Source organism: Mastigoproctus giganteus, chromosome 1, assembly GCF_048544385.1.
Source record: "Mastigoproctus giganteus isolate SK-2022 chromosome 1, ASM4854438v1, whole genome shotgun sequence".
NCBI lineage: Eukaryota > Metazoa > Arthropoda > Arachnida > Uropygi > Thelyphonidae > Mastigoproctus > Mastigoproctus giganteus.
This window is the reverse complement of record NC_143575.1, coordinates 84,107,514-84,124,854: the sequence shown is the minus strand read 5'-3', so window position 1 is coordinate 84,124,854 and position 17,341 is coordinate 84,107,514. Positions and strand designations below refer to the sequence as shown.

General features: G+C 37.7%; 1 protein-coding gene across 1 annotated transcript; it reads left to right on the top strand.

Moving 5' to 3' along the window:
* Window positions 1-1,112: 1,112 nt before the first annotated feature.
* On the top strand, window positions 1,113-14,996 carry LOC150090949 (putative phytanoyl-CoA dioxygenase). The gene is made up of 5 exons (XM_090380810.1): window positions 1,113-1,409; window positions 2,766-2,870; window positions 7,957-8,175; window positions 11,071-11,170; window positions 14,822-14,996. The coding sequence occupies exons 1-5, from the start codon at window positions 1,125-1,127 to the stop codon at window positions 14,953-14,955; spliced, it is 843 nt and encodes a 280-aa protein (XP_090236936.1). The 5' UTR covers window positions 1,113-1,124; the 3' UTR covers window positions 14,956-14,996.
* Window positions 14,997-17,341: the final 2,345 nt, after the last annotated feature.

Below are 17,341 nucleotides of genomic sequence, written 5' to 3'. Positions count from 1 at the left end.
AATATTATGTTTTCTTACGAGATTCGTGGCTTAATCACCTTCTAAATGTTCTCCTTCAGAACCCTCGCAAACAGCACAGGATTCTGAAGGAGACCCATGCGCTACCGCGGTTATAATCACTTCCTTCCCAACTGGGTGGAAAAGACCTGAGTGCGAATGGTATTAGGAATTTTCGTGGAGTTCTTTCACAACACTGCTGAATTAATCGGTCTCAGGAGAGGATTGATAGTTTTTTGTCCCACTCGGATTTTTCGTCCAGAAAAAGCAAACCGACAGAAGAATACACGAAATTTACAGACACAATACACTGAAGTCTCGTAGCCTTAGTTTCTTTGTCTCTTAACATACGCCTAACTTAGATTCTTTTTTAGCAGTCACACATCCAAGGTTTCTGCGAATGTCTGAAGTATCTCTAAAAATTATTTATTTATTATTATTATTTTAAATTGGCTGATACCGTAACTGCGAGATCATCCGAGAGTATTGTTTAAGAAGCGTATTTTGCATCCACATCAATAAATGACAGCAGTCTTTTCCGATATGGTTATTGCACAAAATTTGCTTCACAAACAGCTTGCACAGTACGTTCTGGTGTGAACTTTACACTCTTCAAGAGCCACAGTATCCATATTCAACTAATGATTCCATATGACTTTTTTTTCCCTCTTTTCACAACCAGAGAAATATTCGGTGGTATTAAAACCATAAAACTAAGCGTGGCAGAACATCTTTTAGCAAATCCACTCCTTTTTAGAAGTGCTTTAAATAACGAGGGAAGAGTTAGAAAATTTGTATCTGCAGAAGACGCATAATTGAAAGAGATTAAGCTTAAGATAAGATTACGCTATTAAGGAGCTTAAGCCCTGTAATGGAATACCTTGCTTCCTACAATTGATACTTTCTGAATCCATAAATGAGTACATCATTTATGGATTTTGAATTACTATAATATTAGTATTATTACCTCAAATTTTCAGATTTAAATTATGGTAGAGAGAGAGAGACCTCACGCGGCAGCGAGCTCTGCACTTGACCTCCAGCACACTTATTTTTAACACTTATAAATAAGAGAGATGCGCTTTCTATCTTTCTATCGGCACTATCAAATCACTTACTGAACAGCAATGACTGTGACCGACATCGTAACTGCAGAGGTTATCCGAGAGTACAGTGAAAACGGTGCCATTTGTTTAAGAAACGTATTTGAAAGCCACTGGATAAACTCTGTGGCTAAAGGAATTGAAAAAAATTTGGCTAAGCCAAGTAAATACTCGGCTAGTTTGAAAGGTGAAAGTGGCGATGGGATCTTTTTCGATGACTATTGTAACTGGCAATGGATAGAGGAATTCAAGGACTTCGCTTTTCATTCGGTTGCCGCCGAAATAGCTGGAAGATTGATGGAATCTGAGGTGGGTTTCTCAAATTCTAAAAACTTGTTTAATAAGCGTATTATAAATTTATATGGAACACATTTTATTCTTCGTAGCAGCAGTGCTAGATAATATTGGTGCTGCTGGTTCTTTTTCCCAAAATAAGAAAGGTTATTGAAACCTATAGCACACTAGCCATGTGGTGAATGAGATGACTTTGGAATTTAATTTCTGTAGGAGAAATGCATAATTTTAATTTGAAGAAAATAAATAAGAGAAAGGTTGAACCTGAAAAAGGGAAAAATATCAAAAAAAGCAACTAGCCGTGACGGATTTAGTCGGTGAAGTAAGTTTGGAACTGAACTTGAAGCACATTTCCTAATGGATAGAAACGTTGTATTGGTTTGAAATAAAGCGTGCAATTATAGATTCCTAGAGCGAGAATTGTCCATTAAAATATCTGAAGAGAAGGAATGCAACAGAAGTAGATGTCTTTGCGATAGTAAGTGGAGTGAGATGTTGTTAGAGACGGACCATTAATTAATCTGGCTGCTGTCTTTTGGACAGAGTCGAGGAGGGACTATGATTATGTACGAACATAGAAAGGCTGGAAGTCATGGTTAATTGTATAATTAAAAAAAAAGTCTGTTTTTGAAGATGAGCACTGGACAAGCAAATCCCTTTTTGAGAGCGCTCTATGTATATATTACATATAATGCCCTAGATATGCTTGAGTGGCTAAAAGTAAGCTTACACATGTTCGGATCCAACAGTTGGATGGTTAATGAGAATATTGCCATTTAAAGTAAATATGTTTGTAAGCGAAAGTAAATTAAATAAAAGTTAATAACTACGGATCATATTTATAAACACATGCAGTAATATAAAAGTGTTAACTAAAAGTTTTAAAAATTGGAATTAATTAATGAAAGGAGGTCCCCCGCAATCATTATTTTTTTGTTTTGTTTTTTGTGCTGTTCAGAGAATAATCAGGCTACCCATTGCGCTATCTGTGAGAGCGTAATTAGCATAGTTCTCTTATTTTTAGATTCTGTACTTTGGCTACGTTGTGATTCCTTTCTCAGATTCTTCGAGATTCTCTAGTGAATGGCAACTCAGTAGTTTAGGACAATGGACTTACTGGTTAACAGAGAATCCACAATTTACAAGCACAATACACTGATGCCTTATTTGTCTTGGTACAAAATCAATGAGCTAATAAACACTTAATATAATTCTTACAAAATTAGAACAAAACAGGGAATATCTAAATATTGGTTTCAATATTTTGAGTATAACATAAATATTATTATTATTGATTTTCTTTTCATTGAATACCTATCAATCTTATTTCATGTATATTTATACTGACAAGGCCGTCAATTTTCTCTTTAGTATGCGGCTTTCTACCATGAGCATGTACTAGTCAAGGAGCCAGGTACAACTAAGGAAACGCCTTGGCATCATGACCAGCCCTACTACCCTATTGATGGATTCAAAGTAAGATAATATGTATTTTGATGTTGCACGCAAGGTAACTCATGTATTTTATGCTTCTACGGAGGCGTGAAACATAGGAATTTATAATTATATAATTTTAATTTGTATCCGAATATTTCATGTATAAATTACAGTTTAATAAATTTTACTTTTCTCGAAATTAAAAACTACAAACTATTTTATTATTAAAATATTTGCGTGAAAGCTATTTCGCCTTCAACTCTCATCAACCGGTGCAATACCACCACTTAGCTTATTAGAGGCTTGAACTGGTGGAACCCATGTTTAGTCTCCAGAGCTAACTTCCACCCAACCCTTCCCCATCATTCAGTATGATTAATGTCTTTTGAGGTTATGATGAACACCATGGCGAGATCCAGACTTCTTTACGAGGGTACATCTCTAAAATAGTGTTCGCAGGCCGGCCGCTAGTTAGTACACCGGACCGAACCTGTTGATAACTCTCTAGCAGGCTTCCGGATCAGCTAGTGTATAATCTTGCTACCTCCACTCTGCCAAATAGTGACTGGAGGGAATCCGAGTAGTGTGTATGCGGGGGGGGGGGGGCATTGTCGAGGACATGTTATGTCAAGGATCTGGATACAAGATCTTCATACAGAATGTCCCCCCACTTTTCCTTACTATTGAATACACTATGAATTGTCAAACTAATAGAGCAAACTTATCTGTAAAAAGATATAATCTTCCCAAACACTTCCTAGTTCATTTCACAAACATACGTGGTCTCAGCTATAATCTCAATGATGCCCATTTCCACTTACAGTCTGTCAAACTCCGTGTACTTTTTCTGGCAGAATCTCAGTTATCAGTTGATTTAACTCCTGCTCATTTCAGTTGCCAAAATTATTCGCTGTATGATTCCTTTCGCCATGAAGATGGTACTTGTGCATATGTCCGTTCCGATATTCCCTGTTAGAGACTTGATAATTTGGAATCTCCTCTTTTCAATCTTCTGTGGCTTAAAATCTCTCTACCTCATTCTGTCAAATTCATCTGTTGTCTCTACCATTCTCCCAACTCGACTAATCACTTGGAACTCTTTTGACTTCCTCTCTTTGAAACTTGACTTTCTCCAATCCAACTTTCCTAACAGTGAGGTCATTTTTCTTGATGATTTTAATGTTCACAACTTCAGCTGGTTTCCGTTTTCTAGTCATACAGACCCAGCTGGTCGAGCTGCTGTGGCTTTTGCAATTACTAATAGCCTGGCACAGATTGTTCATTTACCTACCAGAATACCGGACAATCCTAACCATACAGCTAACACACTTGATCTTTTTCTCACAAACAACTCTTCTAAGTACACAGTCGAAGTGAGTGGTCCTTTAGTCAACACAGATCACAACTTGGCGATTGTCTCTGCTCCAATGGAGCCTTTATTTCATGACTATTCTCAACCTCGTGTTGTTTGGCATTACAAGAATGCAAAATGGGATGACCTGCGAGATTTCTTTTCTTCTTTTCCTTGGTCGGATTACTGTTTCAAACTTCTGATATCAACGTTTTCTCAGAGCGTGTCAGTGAAATTATTCTTGTAGGAATGGAATTCTTTATCCCACACTCAACTTTAAAATCTCGTCTTTCATCTAAACTTGGGTTTTTCAATAAATGTGCTAAGGCTGTTCAAGAGAAAAATGTTGCATATCGGAATTGGCTTGTATCCAATTCTTCAGTTTAATTTTTTCCCTACAGCAAAGCTCGCAACAATTGTAAAGCAGTTATTAATCAGTCCAAACTAGACTTTGAATAGGCTAAGAGTAAAAAACTTGCTTCTTGCCCTAATGGTAGCCGAGCATTCTGGTCTCTTGCCAAAGCTATTGGCCGCAACGTTTGCCCATCTCTGCTCCCACCTCTGTCAAAACCAGATGGTTCTGTTGTCACTTCACCAAGAATAAAGCTGATCTGCTAGCGTCCCATTTTTTCTTCCAACTCGTGTATTAATGATCTTGGGAAACACTTCCCACCATTCCCGACATGCTCCCTTCAATACCTCCTGTGGTCTTCCGTCAAAAGGATGTCAGTAGGATTTTGGCGAATCTTGATGCTAAGAAAACTCCAGGTCCTGATGGTATTTCTCTACTTGCTCTCAAAACCTGTGCTTCTGAATTTACTCCTGTTCTTTGCCGCCTTTTTTCACTTTGTTATTCCATAGGTGGTTTCGCTTCTGCGTGGAAATTTGCTCCTATCCAGCCAAAAAGGGCAACAAATCACTCCTATCCAATGATCGTCCCAAAGCAGTTACCTCTACTCTTTCTAAAATAATGGAGAAATCAATTAACTGCCAACTTTTAAACTACCTGGAAACCTTCCATTTGATCAACGATCGCCAGTATGGATTCCGTCACTGTCGATCCACTGGTGATGTTCTGGCTTATTTTACCCATTTATGGATAAATTCAATGGAAACGTTCGGTGAAACACACCCAGTTGCTCTTGATATTTTAAAGGCTTTCGATCGTGTTTGGCATAAAGGTCTTCTAAACAAGCTTCCATCTTATGATTTGACAACTGTTTTTTGTTATTGATTATCCACTTTTCTCTGTGATCGCTCACTGAGGGTAATGGTAGATGGCTCTCTGTCTTTTAACTTCTCCACTAATGCTGGTGTCTCCCAAGTTTCAGTTCTTTCCCCGACTCTTTTCCTCTTGTATATTAATGACCCTCTTCCATTGACTGGAAATCCTATCCATAGTTTTGCCGATGATAGCACATTGCAGTCCACTTTCCATTTTTAAAAACCTTGCCCCGCTCAATCAACTTCAACTTCTCGAATATCCGCTACCAATTCAATAAATGCCGATCTCCAGTTAATTCTCCATTGGGGCAATGACAACTTAGTTGATTTTAATCCTTCTAAAACTCAGTCTTGACTTATATCTCGCAAAAAGGACATTCTTCTGCTCCTATGCTTATCTTTGGTGACACTCCGATTTCTAGGCAAGATAATGTATCTCTTTTGGGGATTACCCTGACTTCTAATCTCTCTTGACACAAGCACATTACAAATATTGCTTCCTCTGCATCTAAAAAACTTGATTTTCTGTTTCACTCTCGGCGTTACTTTTCTTCCAAACAGCTGTTCACTCATTTGCCCTGCCATGGAATATTGTTCCCACATTTGGGGTGGTGCCCCCAAAACCTCTCTCAGGCTTCTTGATTCCATTCAGAAGAGGGCAGTTAGGTTAATTGATGATTCATCTCTAACAGAGTCTCTCCACCCGCTTTCTCATAGACGTTAAATTTCTCATTACTGTTTCTGCTGCATGCCTCTTCTACAGATACTTCCATGGGCACTGTTCTTCTGAATTGGCTTCTATAATTCCCGCTCTCTCTTTCAAAACAGCCGAACACCAGCCAACATCCATTTACTGTCCAGCTTCAAACCCACAGAACCAACTTTCATCTTCCTCGTTTATTCATTCAACTGCCGTTTTCTGGAACAACCTTCCTTCATACGTATTTCCTGAAAATTAAAGTCTACAGACGTTCAAGTCAACAAATATCTTCTTTCGTCTTCTCAACCTTCCACCCAAGCACAGTACTAAGTATTATAGGTTGTAATACCTCTCGTGTTTTGGGGTTTTCATAAAAAAACATATAGCATATAATGTTAGCATATTCATAACATTTATGTATATGCTAACCCGGTTAGTGGCATAGTCCGATTAACATTTTAATGACCTCAAATTGTAGTATCGGAAGTTCTTCAAATGTGCTTGTAAACTTCTGATTTTAGAGCCATGATATGTTATGTATAGGTCTCTTCCTACTATACAACAGTGAAAGATATTTATTTATCATCTCCTATTACGACTTCTGTTCAATAACTGTTGCCTGCAGGTTTTTTTTTTTTCCAGCCAACAGGATAATTAGCAAAGAATTTCTCTGTAAATTGCATATTTATTCACTTCATCGCCTCTACGGCATTTAGGTTATCAGGTATCTGAAGGATATCGTCTATAGCGATGCTCCAAACACACTGTAATTTAGCATTTCGATTCTCACATTCGAAATATCAGTTTTCATAAGCTACCAAAATACAAATTATTACCTAATACCAAAAATGACATGTGGTAGCAAAGAAATATTATTTATTTTTTATATCGAAATCGCGTCTGCATAATCAAAAATGTCCAGACCAAATATTCACTCCCTTCAGTCACCAAATACAGGCACTGGCCAAAAAAATACGAACTTTTGAATTAAGTATTGTGACTTTGTATTAAGTCATAGACAAAAGAAATGCAAATAGATGCAGAGAAAGCTGTGACGTGGAGCGATGACGTGTTGCCTCGTCCAGTATAAAGACTGCACAGGCTGTTCTACTGCATCCTGCAATAGAACAGCTCTGTAGTAGAACCTCGCAGTGTTACACTTTTATCCTGGAAGTGATGCCCAGTTATGGATGACAATGCAGCAGCGCATCGTTCAAGAATGGTTCGGAGAACATGACACGGGACTTTCACTATCATGATCACAGGATTTCCACCATCTTTCCTGGTCCCTACATTCACCTTATCTCAATCTTATTGAGAATGTGTGGGATATGCTGGAGAAGGCTATTCGGCAGCGAAGTCCTCTTCCTCCAACTCTGTCGCAGTTACGCGATATTTTTTGGAAGGATGGTTACAATTAAACCAAAACGCACTAAACCACCTTATAGAATCCATTTCGCGCACATATTTGCTGTTATTCGAAACAAAGGCAATTTTCAAAACTATATTAGTGCTGCCATCTATTATAAACTGTATATACTATTAGTTAGAAGCAGATAAGAGATGGCAGCACGTACTGGAAAATTTCAAGACAATTCACACATTCATGAACACATTTTATATTACATTCAAAGCGTAATACGTATGCATTCCATTGAGCCCATTTATAAAAAAAAAAGAAAGAAAGTAACACGTTCCTGTACGCTAAGTTTAATTTGGTTCATCCTATTTTGTATTCGCCATATGTAGCATTATTGCCAATAAGATATGTAAAGAACTCAATGATCTTTCATTAATTTAAACTAAACTTAATTGAAGCTTATGATATAAAATGAACTTTTCCTTGCAAGGTTTGCTCAATTTGGACGCCAGTTGATCCAGTTCCACTAAATACTACGATTCAGTTCGTTGCGGGATCACATAGATGGAATACCTGGTTCCATCCAAGGAAGTTCGCTACTATGCTAAACTATGAAACAATTTCAAAAACGAGTGACAGAATTTATGAAACAGTTCCAGATATCGAGGCTAATAAAGAGAAATACCGGATATTGAATTGGGACGTGCAGGTAAGTGTACAATGAGCAGATCTGTTTTTAAATATTGAGTCTCCGGATACTTTATAATACTTTTAATACCATATGCGCTGAATTTATGTTTTGGAGCAAAGAGCTCAATTTTCTTATTCATATTAATGATAATACTTTAAGCATATAAACATTTTTGTTTTGATATAATCACTTGTGGCACAGAGGATCCCCCCCCCCTCCAAAGCAGTGTTCAGAATAGTGTTGGATTTAGGTAGGTTCCCTTCTTCCATGATGAACATAAAAATTTGACATATTCGAAGAAATACTGCTTGACTTATTCACCCACCCCATCTTAAAATTATATCCAACTTTTTCTCGGTAAGGAAGGTTTGGATTCATCTTTTATTAAGTCATTTTATTAGTATCTTGAATTGTATATCCATTGAATTGCAAGGATTGGGCCTCTGTCAAGAGCTTGCAATTCCTTTCTTATTTGGTCAGATTCCCTTCTTTTGCTGTTCTACCAATATTGTAATAAATTAAATTTATATTTCTTCCTTCCATGGCTGTCTTGTAAATCTGATTGGGAAATCTAGTGGTTGTGCTTTCCTCCAAACCGCAATTCTATATCAAAATATACTTACTTTTTATTTTAATTTATTATTTTAGCATTAGCATTAGCATTAGCATTAGAAGAGGCATATGATGCAAGAAAGCAAGCTTATTCAGCATCAGCCAAAAAAAAAAAAAAAAAAACCCACTTCCATTTCACCCCTCCGTTCGTTCGAAATACCTGTCCAGTTGAGCTTTAAATTTGTTTAGGCTATCAACTTCAACAACGAGTGATGGAAGTCGGTTCCACCAACCAACCACCCGCTGGCCAAAGGCAAATTTCCGCACATCTATCCGACATCCGTCCTTCCTCAATTTGAATTTATGCCCTCTGAGGTGATTATTCTGAGCTAGATGAAGAATCCCATTGGCATTGAGCATGCTCAAACCATTCAAAGCCTTATACACCTCTATCAGATCATCTCGCCGGTGCCTAGTCTCCAGACTCTGTAATTTGCAAAACTTAAGCCTTTCTTCGTAAGAGCAACCCTTTGTTCCATTTACTAATCTTGTTGCCCTTCTCTGTACCCGTTCCAGCAGCTCTACATCCTTCTTGAAATGAGGCCTCCAGACCTGTATACAGTACTCAAGATGTGGCCTAACCATTGCCTTATACAAGGGAATAATCACCTCCCTATGCCTGCTAGAAAAATTCCTGTATATCATTGACAAGACACCATGAGCTACTCTTGCAGCTCGTCTGCACTGCTCAGAGAACTTCATATCTGCCTGCACAATTACCCCCAGGTCCTTTTCATTCTCCACCACTGTCAGTGTAGTACCGCAGAGTTGATACGTTGCTCTGGGGTTACTGTATCCCATATGTAGTACTTTACATTTGTCAATGTTAAACTTCATTTGCCACCTCTCAGCCCATCTGTTCAACCTTTCCAGATCCTGTTGCAGCAGCATAGCGTCAGTAGTGTCCTCAACGACCCTACCAACCTTTGTATCATCTGCAAACTTGAACATTAAACTTGATATCCCATCATCAATATCATTCATAAACACCGAAAACAACAACGGACCCAACACTGAACCTTGAGGAACTCCACTAATAACATTAGTCCACGTTGAGCAGTGTCCATTGATTACCACTCTCTGTCTTCTGCCACTCAACCATCCCCTTATCCATAGCAGCAATTTGCCTCCAATGCCACACTGCTCCAATTTGTGCAGCAGTCTTCCATGTGCAACAGTATCGAAAGCCTTTCTAAGATCCAAGTATATAATATCAAAGTTATTCCCTGCATCCAGTTCTTTTGTGACTACATCATAGTATCCAATCAAATTGGTCAGGCAAGACCTGCCCTTAACAAAACCATGCTGCGTCTGAGCTATAACGGAATTCTTGTCTAGATGATCCTGCAGTGCTTCTTTAACCAGTGCCTCCATTAATTTACCTGGAACAGAAGTTAAACTAACAGGTCTATAATTACTTGTGTCAGCCTTTGATCCTCCTTTGTGAATTGGGGTTACATTTTAGTTTGTTGTTTAATGGGAAGGTTAACAAAACAAAGTTAGAATATTGGGTATCAACCCATCAGTTGCTATCTTTCAGCATGAACGTGTCACTACTAACGTACTCTATGAATGATAACAAGTTGTTTCACTATCTTGGCATTCTACAACAGCATCTAATGACCAATGCGCACCAGTATTCGGAATCATTTGTCAACGTGATGGCACATCTCCAATTTTCTCACAGATGTGCGATCATTTATAGATTAAATATTCCCCAATGCCTGGATTATAATACACAGACTTCATTCTCTGATCACCTCGTTTTATTCCTGCAGATTTATTCTGCAGAAAAAATCTGCTGAAATGAAATGAATGCATTTTTCCGTTTATCGAATGGTTACCAGTATGATTACTGTAACTGAAAAGGTAGCATAATATAACTTAAGATATCCTTCTCAAAGGAACATGGAAGTAAAGCTGTAAAGAGAGAAATCAAGAATTAAACTCGTATTGACAGTTAAGAAATGACAGGTATATGCTTGTCATTTCTTAACACAGGAAATCCCCAATAAAATAGTTTGTTGTTTTTTTACCTTAATTGTAAGGGAAGTTTTCTTGGTCATCTGTGATCATCCAACACTTTGAATAAAAGCTTGAAGTTATGTTTACATATTAGTTCTTATTTCACAATAGTAGCTGCAACCTTTGAAAATTATGTGAACTATACTCGTAAAATAAATTTGACATCCTCTCTATAATTGAATATTCTTTGTACGCTAATATTTTGCAAACTTAATCAGATCATTTTTAAATCAGTTGCTGTCTTATTGATTAAATTGTCTAAATTATTATTAACAGCCTGGTGATTGTGTTGTTTTCCACATGAAAACGTTACATGGAGCTCCTGGAAATGTCTCATTGGATACAAGACGACGAGCGTTTGCAACTAGGTGGCTAGGTAAGCAAGAAATATTTCGTTACATGATAACGTTACATCATTTCTTAAAATAAGGAATGCATATTAAGTTAAAAAATAATATCTCTTTCTCTTAGTCATTGAATAAAGTATGGGATTATTTGGTAGCCCATTTAATGCTCTTTTGAACTTTAGACTGCTGTCTTCACCTATCTGTTATTCATTGTACCATTTAGAAAGTTTCACTTCCATTTTACATTTTGGCATAACTGATGATAGAAACACACAGAATCTAAATAAATGTACAGAAATAGTGCACGGAATGAACAAAATTGCCATTTAACATATGCATATATCCTGATATTATGCAATATTGACTATCATAGGCTTTTTAATCTCTTATGAAGACTGTGAAAAGTAAGGTGACAACAATGTAAAACGTTTGTAAAAAAAAAAAAAAGATATTTAATCACACATCAATGCAACGAAACATAAATGGAGGCAAAATGTTGCCCTAATTTTCAATTTATTTGCTTGTAGCATTCATCCACTATTTTACTAATACACTTCTATTTTAAAATTCCAAAAAATTCTCATTTACCAAAATTTCAACACACCATTTAAAGTCGCTGTTGAAACCAAATCGGTTCCTAACCAGAATTTTTTTTCAAAGCACCTAGCAGATGAAATTAAGATAGAACAAATCTGCGATTGTGTAGCAGGTGGCAAAAATCTCCCATCTGTACCTTTATGGCCATTGTCGTTTATTAAAAACATGGCGGAGTGTGATGTTTCAACTGATTGCACCAAACAAATTGTTGATGAAATTTTGGCTACTTATTCGTTTTGACATACAGAAATGATTATTGTGCCTCTTTTTTTTTTATTTATACACGATTCAAGTAGGTCCGCCATTTTAGTTTAGTCACTTATTATACAAAGGTATACACTGATGTAAACAAAGGTGTACAATGATATGTACAACATGAAAAATAAACGCATATGCTTCGTGGATGGCACAGTTGGTAGGATCGCCGTCCTTCCCACTAGGTGGAAAAGACCTGAGTTTGAGTTCCGTTGATAACGGAAGGAAATTTTATGGGGATTTTTCACAACGTGGCTGAGTTAGTCGGTCTCAGGCGAGGGCAGCATGTTTTTTTCTCCCAGAAACTCTGGTTTTGCGTCCAACAAAGTGAAAATCTACCTCAGAACACACGCAAGTTACAGACAGTATACAGGGAGAAATATACCTTAGTTGCTGATGCACCCAAAACCCAACAACAACGTCATATGTGTGCCTTTATTCATACGTTTCGCTACTAGAGAAGGCATTGATTCCTCCCCAAAGCATCTGTTACGTTACTTCTCACACAATTATCATAGGTTTGAATTAAAATATGTTTCATTTTACCTTATCCCTGAAATCAGAGTTTTGTTAATGTAGTTAAATATTTTCAGTAAACGAAACAGAACATATTTAAGTATCATCAAAGATATCTCAGGTATTTTTACTTTAAATAGCCATTATTTTGAATATATAGTTTAAATGAGACGTTTTACATTCTAAATATAGCCGTGTTTTAATGTTTATGGTAGCGTAATATAGAATACGAACACAGAGATAAATTGTAATATAGGCACACCTGTTTTTTTATTATATTATCAGTAGTTAATCAATATTCAGGATAATAGTAATTACTGATAATATAATAAAAAAACAGGTGTTCAATAGTTAAATATTTTTTCAGGAAAGCAGCGTAGAGGACGTAGGGAATGGAAAGGACGGGACGGGAATGGAGAGAAACGTTTATTATTATTACTTTTATATTATTTCTCCGTGATTGGGGGTTCCACATCATGACAGGTATTGCTACCAAGTACACAGGGTGGTTGTTGTTATGTCTGGTGTTACTTTCGGTCGAGGAACTCTCTGACTATCCTACTGGTGTTCAGGATTGCGACTTTCTGGAGTTCCTTGTACGTGTTCGCTGGGAGACCTATTGCTGCTAGGCTGTTATGTAGGGTCTTTGGCACCATATCTGTGGTTGACACGATAATCGGGATGGGTGTTATTTGTTGCATATGCCACATCTCTTTCATCCCTTGTCTTAGATTCGTGTACTTGTTTTTTCCCCATGGGTTTTCTGCAGGTTTCCATTGTTGACTACCACTATATCGATCAAATAGGTAGCCTTTTTCTTGTCAAGTCCAGAGGGTTATGTCCTGTCTATTGTGCGGGATTATCCTGTCCTTTATTATGGCGCGGTCCCAGTACAGCTTGTGGGGGTTGGGTCTCTAGTGTTGCCTGCGGTTTTTAATTGTAGTACGGTACACTTTCTTCGACCAAACTGGTATTTCCTTGCTAGCTTCTGATGTATTATCCTGGCTACCTGGTCGTGTCTATGAGTGCACTCAGCCTGGGTGATCACCTTGCATCCCGCAGTGATGTGTTAGATCGTTTTTGAGGCCAGGTGGCATCGTAGACATGTGTCATCGAACACTCCGGTCTCCTTGGCGATGTATTTTCTATAGTTCTTGGTGCTGATTACCTGGTCTTGGATGGCAAACATGAATCCTTCATTCTCGCGGGGAAGAGCGTAACGCTCGTGAGCCATGCATTGGAAGCATTTTTATTTATGTGATCTTGATGGAGATCATTGTAGTGTCTGCCATGGAGTGTCTTTTCTGCCCATCTTTCTAGTTTCGTTTGTGTCTCCTGGTTGAGGGGACTCCTCGCTTAGGTTGATTGAGGTATACCCCACTCAATTATTATTATTATTATTGTTCTTATATTATTTCTCCTTGATTGGGGGATTCCACTCCGTGACGGGTACTGCTACCACGTACACAGTATGGTTGTAATGTCTGGTGTTACTGTTGGTCGAAGAACTCTCTGGACTGTCCAACAGGTGTTCAGGATTGCGACTTTCTGGGAGTTCCTTGTAGTTGTTCTCTGGGAGACCTATTGCTGCTAGCTGCTATGTAGAGTCTTTGGCACCATACCAGTGATTGACACGATGATCGGGATGGTCGATACTTCTTGCATATTCTACATCTCCTTGACCTCATGTCTCAGGTTCGTGTACTTCCTATTTTTTTCCTCATGGTTTTCTGGACATTGCTAGTGTTGGGCACCGCTATGTCAATCAGATAGGTAACCTTTTCCATCTCATCCACAAGGGTTATGTCAGGTCTGTTGTGCAGGATGGTCTTATCCCTTATTAATTATTATTATTATTAGCCATATGGTGCAAGGAAGCCTGAAGCTTATGCTGCAACCGACCAAAAAAAAATTTTTCGAGTTACCTTGAGAGAGAGAGAGAGAAAATAGAAAGGAATCATCAAAAAAGAGAAGAATGATGATATCCAGCTAAGAACCCTGGGTGTGCCAATCCAATACTCACCAGATGTGAGCCTCTGGGGATAATATAGGCCTAATCATGAAATTTACAAGAATTCTTGAACTCCTCCTGGTTTTTGATAATATGCAATAAAAATATTCATCATATTTAATTCTACAATAATTAGATAGAATTAGATACGATTTTCTATAGTAATTCAGATGTACTAGTAATTATAGTAAAGTCTATAGTAATTCAGAATATTATGATTTTTTAAATGAAAATTAAAGCATTATTGCTAAGCTTTAGCAATCCAATTTCTTTAATTTCATTTATTTTATTTCATTTTTAGGAGACGACGCTATTCTAACTACTAGACCATGGCAAGTATCTCCACCATTTTTAGGAGGGTTGCAACCAGGTGATCGTGCAGTGTCTCCAGAATTTCCCTGTGTCTGGAAAAGAAATATTCACGTGAAAGTATAAAATGTGTATCAACCATTAATCATAATCTTTCAATAAAAACCTCGAACAAGTACAAACAAAAGATCGTCAATGTTCTTTTCACAAAATGCCTTTTCATTATAAAGCTGCTGGTAGCTGCTATATTATGCCAGTGAATCATAGCACTGCCATGATAACTCTAAAAAAAAAAAAAGTGAATACTTTTTTTGTGTTTTTATATTTGCAGATTTGTATTATAACAACTGATGCCATAAATAATTAATAATTACATAACGTAGCCGTATTCGTAAGTCAATGGCTAACAGCAAACTGACTCTCATGTGTACTAAATACCCTAAGAATGACGCCAAGTTCCATAGCAAGCTTTACAACTCTAAGAAGGTAAGAAATAAAAAAGGCTCGAGCATTGATCACAGAGGGGTCACACTTGCTACTACAGTCCACCTTAGCGATTCCCATTTATGACCACTCTTTCTCCTGTACTTCAGCCAACCCCACAATCTAATGATAGAACTTCCCTATTATTCCGTCCTGTTCTAATGCATGTAATATCCTTTAATGAAGAACTATCAAAGACCCTAATAAAATCTGGATACGTAATGTATCCATATTTCAATACGGCCTCGCCTCCAACTGCTTTATAACCTCATCATAGTAATTTATCAAATTTGTCAGGTAAAATTTCTAAATATTATTGAAAAAAAAAACCCATGAGTTCTCCTGCCAGCCTATGTCCATTGCTCAGAGAACTACATATCTGACTATATAACTACATCCAGGTCTTTTTCATTGAGTATAGTACCACGCGGTTGGTAGTTTATTCGTAGATAACTGATATGACCGTATGACGCACCTCGAATTTGTCAATACTAAGCTTCATCTGCCACTTCTCAGCTAATCTGTCTAATTTTTCTAGATCTTTTTTTTTTTGAAGTAGCCCATCCTGATTACTATGATTAAACACCCTGTCACTTTCGTATCATCTGCAAATGTAGAAAATAAGGCTGATATATTCCTTTAAAAATTATTAATTTAAAAATCATTAATAAATACAGAAAACAACAATGGGCCTAGCATTGATCCGTGTGGGACTCCACTAATAACATTAATCCACCAAGATGAGTTTCCATTGATAACCACTCTCTGTCTTCTCCCCAGTGGCGGATTAAGGATAGTTGGTGCCCCCTAGGCAAATTATATTTGGGGGCCCCCCCAAAAAATAATAATAAAAAAAAAGAATAAAAAATAAATAAAAGTTAGGTGGCAAATAAATGAAATCTTGTACTTTTGAATTTTTTGGTTAAATTTTCGGTTAAATTAATCAAGATTTTCGCTTAAATTAATCAAGATTTTTATTATGTTTACTGAAAACATTAATCTATTTTAGAATACTATAGGAAAATGTCTTGGCTTGGGGCCCCCCAAAGCCTGGGGCCCCAATGCACGTGCCTCATTGCCTTAATGGGTAATCCGCCACTGCTTTTCCCACTTAACCATCGTAATAACTTTTCCCTAATGCTACACTGCACGAATTTGTCTGGGGGGGGATCAATTGTTATATCTTACTACACTGCTCCATATGTTGCCCCAGAACTCTTCAATCGTGTTTTACTCTAGTGGTCCGTTTCCGTCTTTCACGTCTTCTCCAAGACTCCTGTAGAAGACTGCTTGGTTTACAGTGCAATGTTGAGTCTGTTTGGTAGTAGTAGTAGAAGTAGTAGTAGTAGCATGTGATGCAAGAAAGCAAGTGTATGAGCTTATGCAGCATCAGCCAAAAAAAAAAAAAAAAAAAAAAAAACGCACCATTCCCTCCAAATGCCTGTCCAGTTCCTCCTTAAATTTATTCAACCTATCAACTTCCGCAACGACAGATGGAAGTTTGTTCCAGCAATTAACCATACGCTGGCGAAAGGCAAATTTCCGCACATCTATTCTAGATCTGTCCTTTCTTAATTTGAATTTATGCCCCCTTAGGTTCGTAATCTGAACAAGTGGAAGGATCCCATCAGAATTCAGCGTGCTCAACCCATTCAAGGCCTTATATACCTCAATCAGATCACCGCGCAGGTGCCTAGTCTCCAGCCACTGCAATTTGCAGAACTTAAGTCTTTCTTGGTAAGAGGATCCCTTCATTCCCCTCACCAATCTTGTTGCCCTTCTCTGTACACGCTCAAGTAAATCTACATCCTTCCTAAAATGAGGCCTCCAGACCTGTATGCAGTACTCAAGGCGTGGCCTGACCATTGCCTTATACAGAGGGACAATCACCTCCTTTTCCCTGCTAGCAAAATTCCTATATATCATTGACAAAACCCCATGACCTGCCCTGGCAGCCTGGCTGCATTGCTCAGAAAACTTCATATCTGACTGCACAATTACGCCCAGGTCTTTTTCATTTTCTACCACC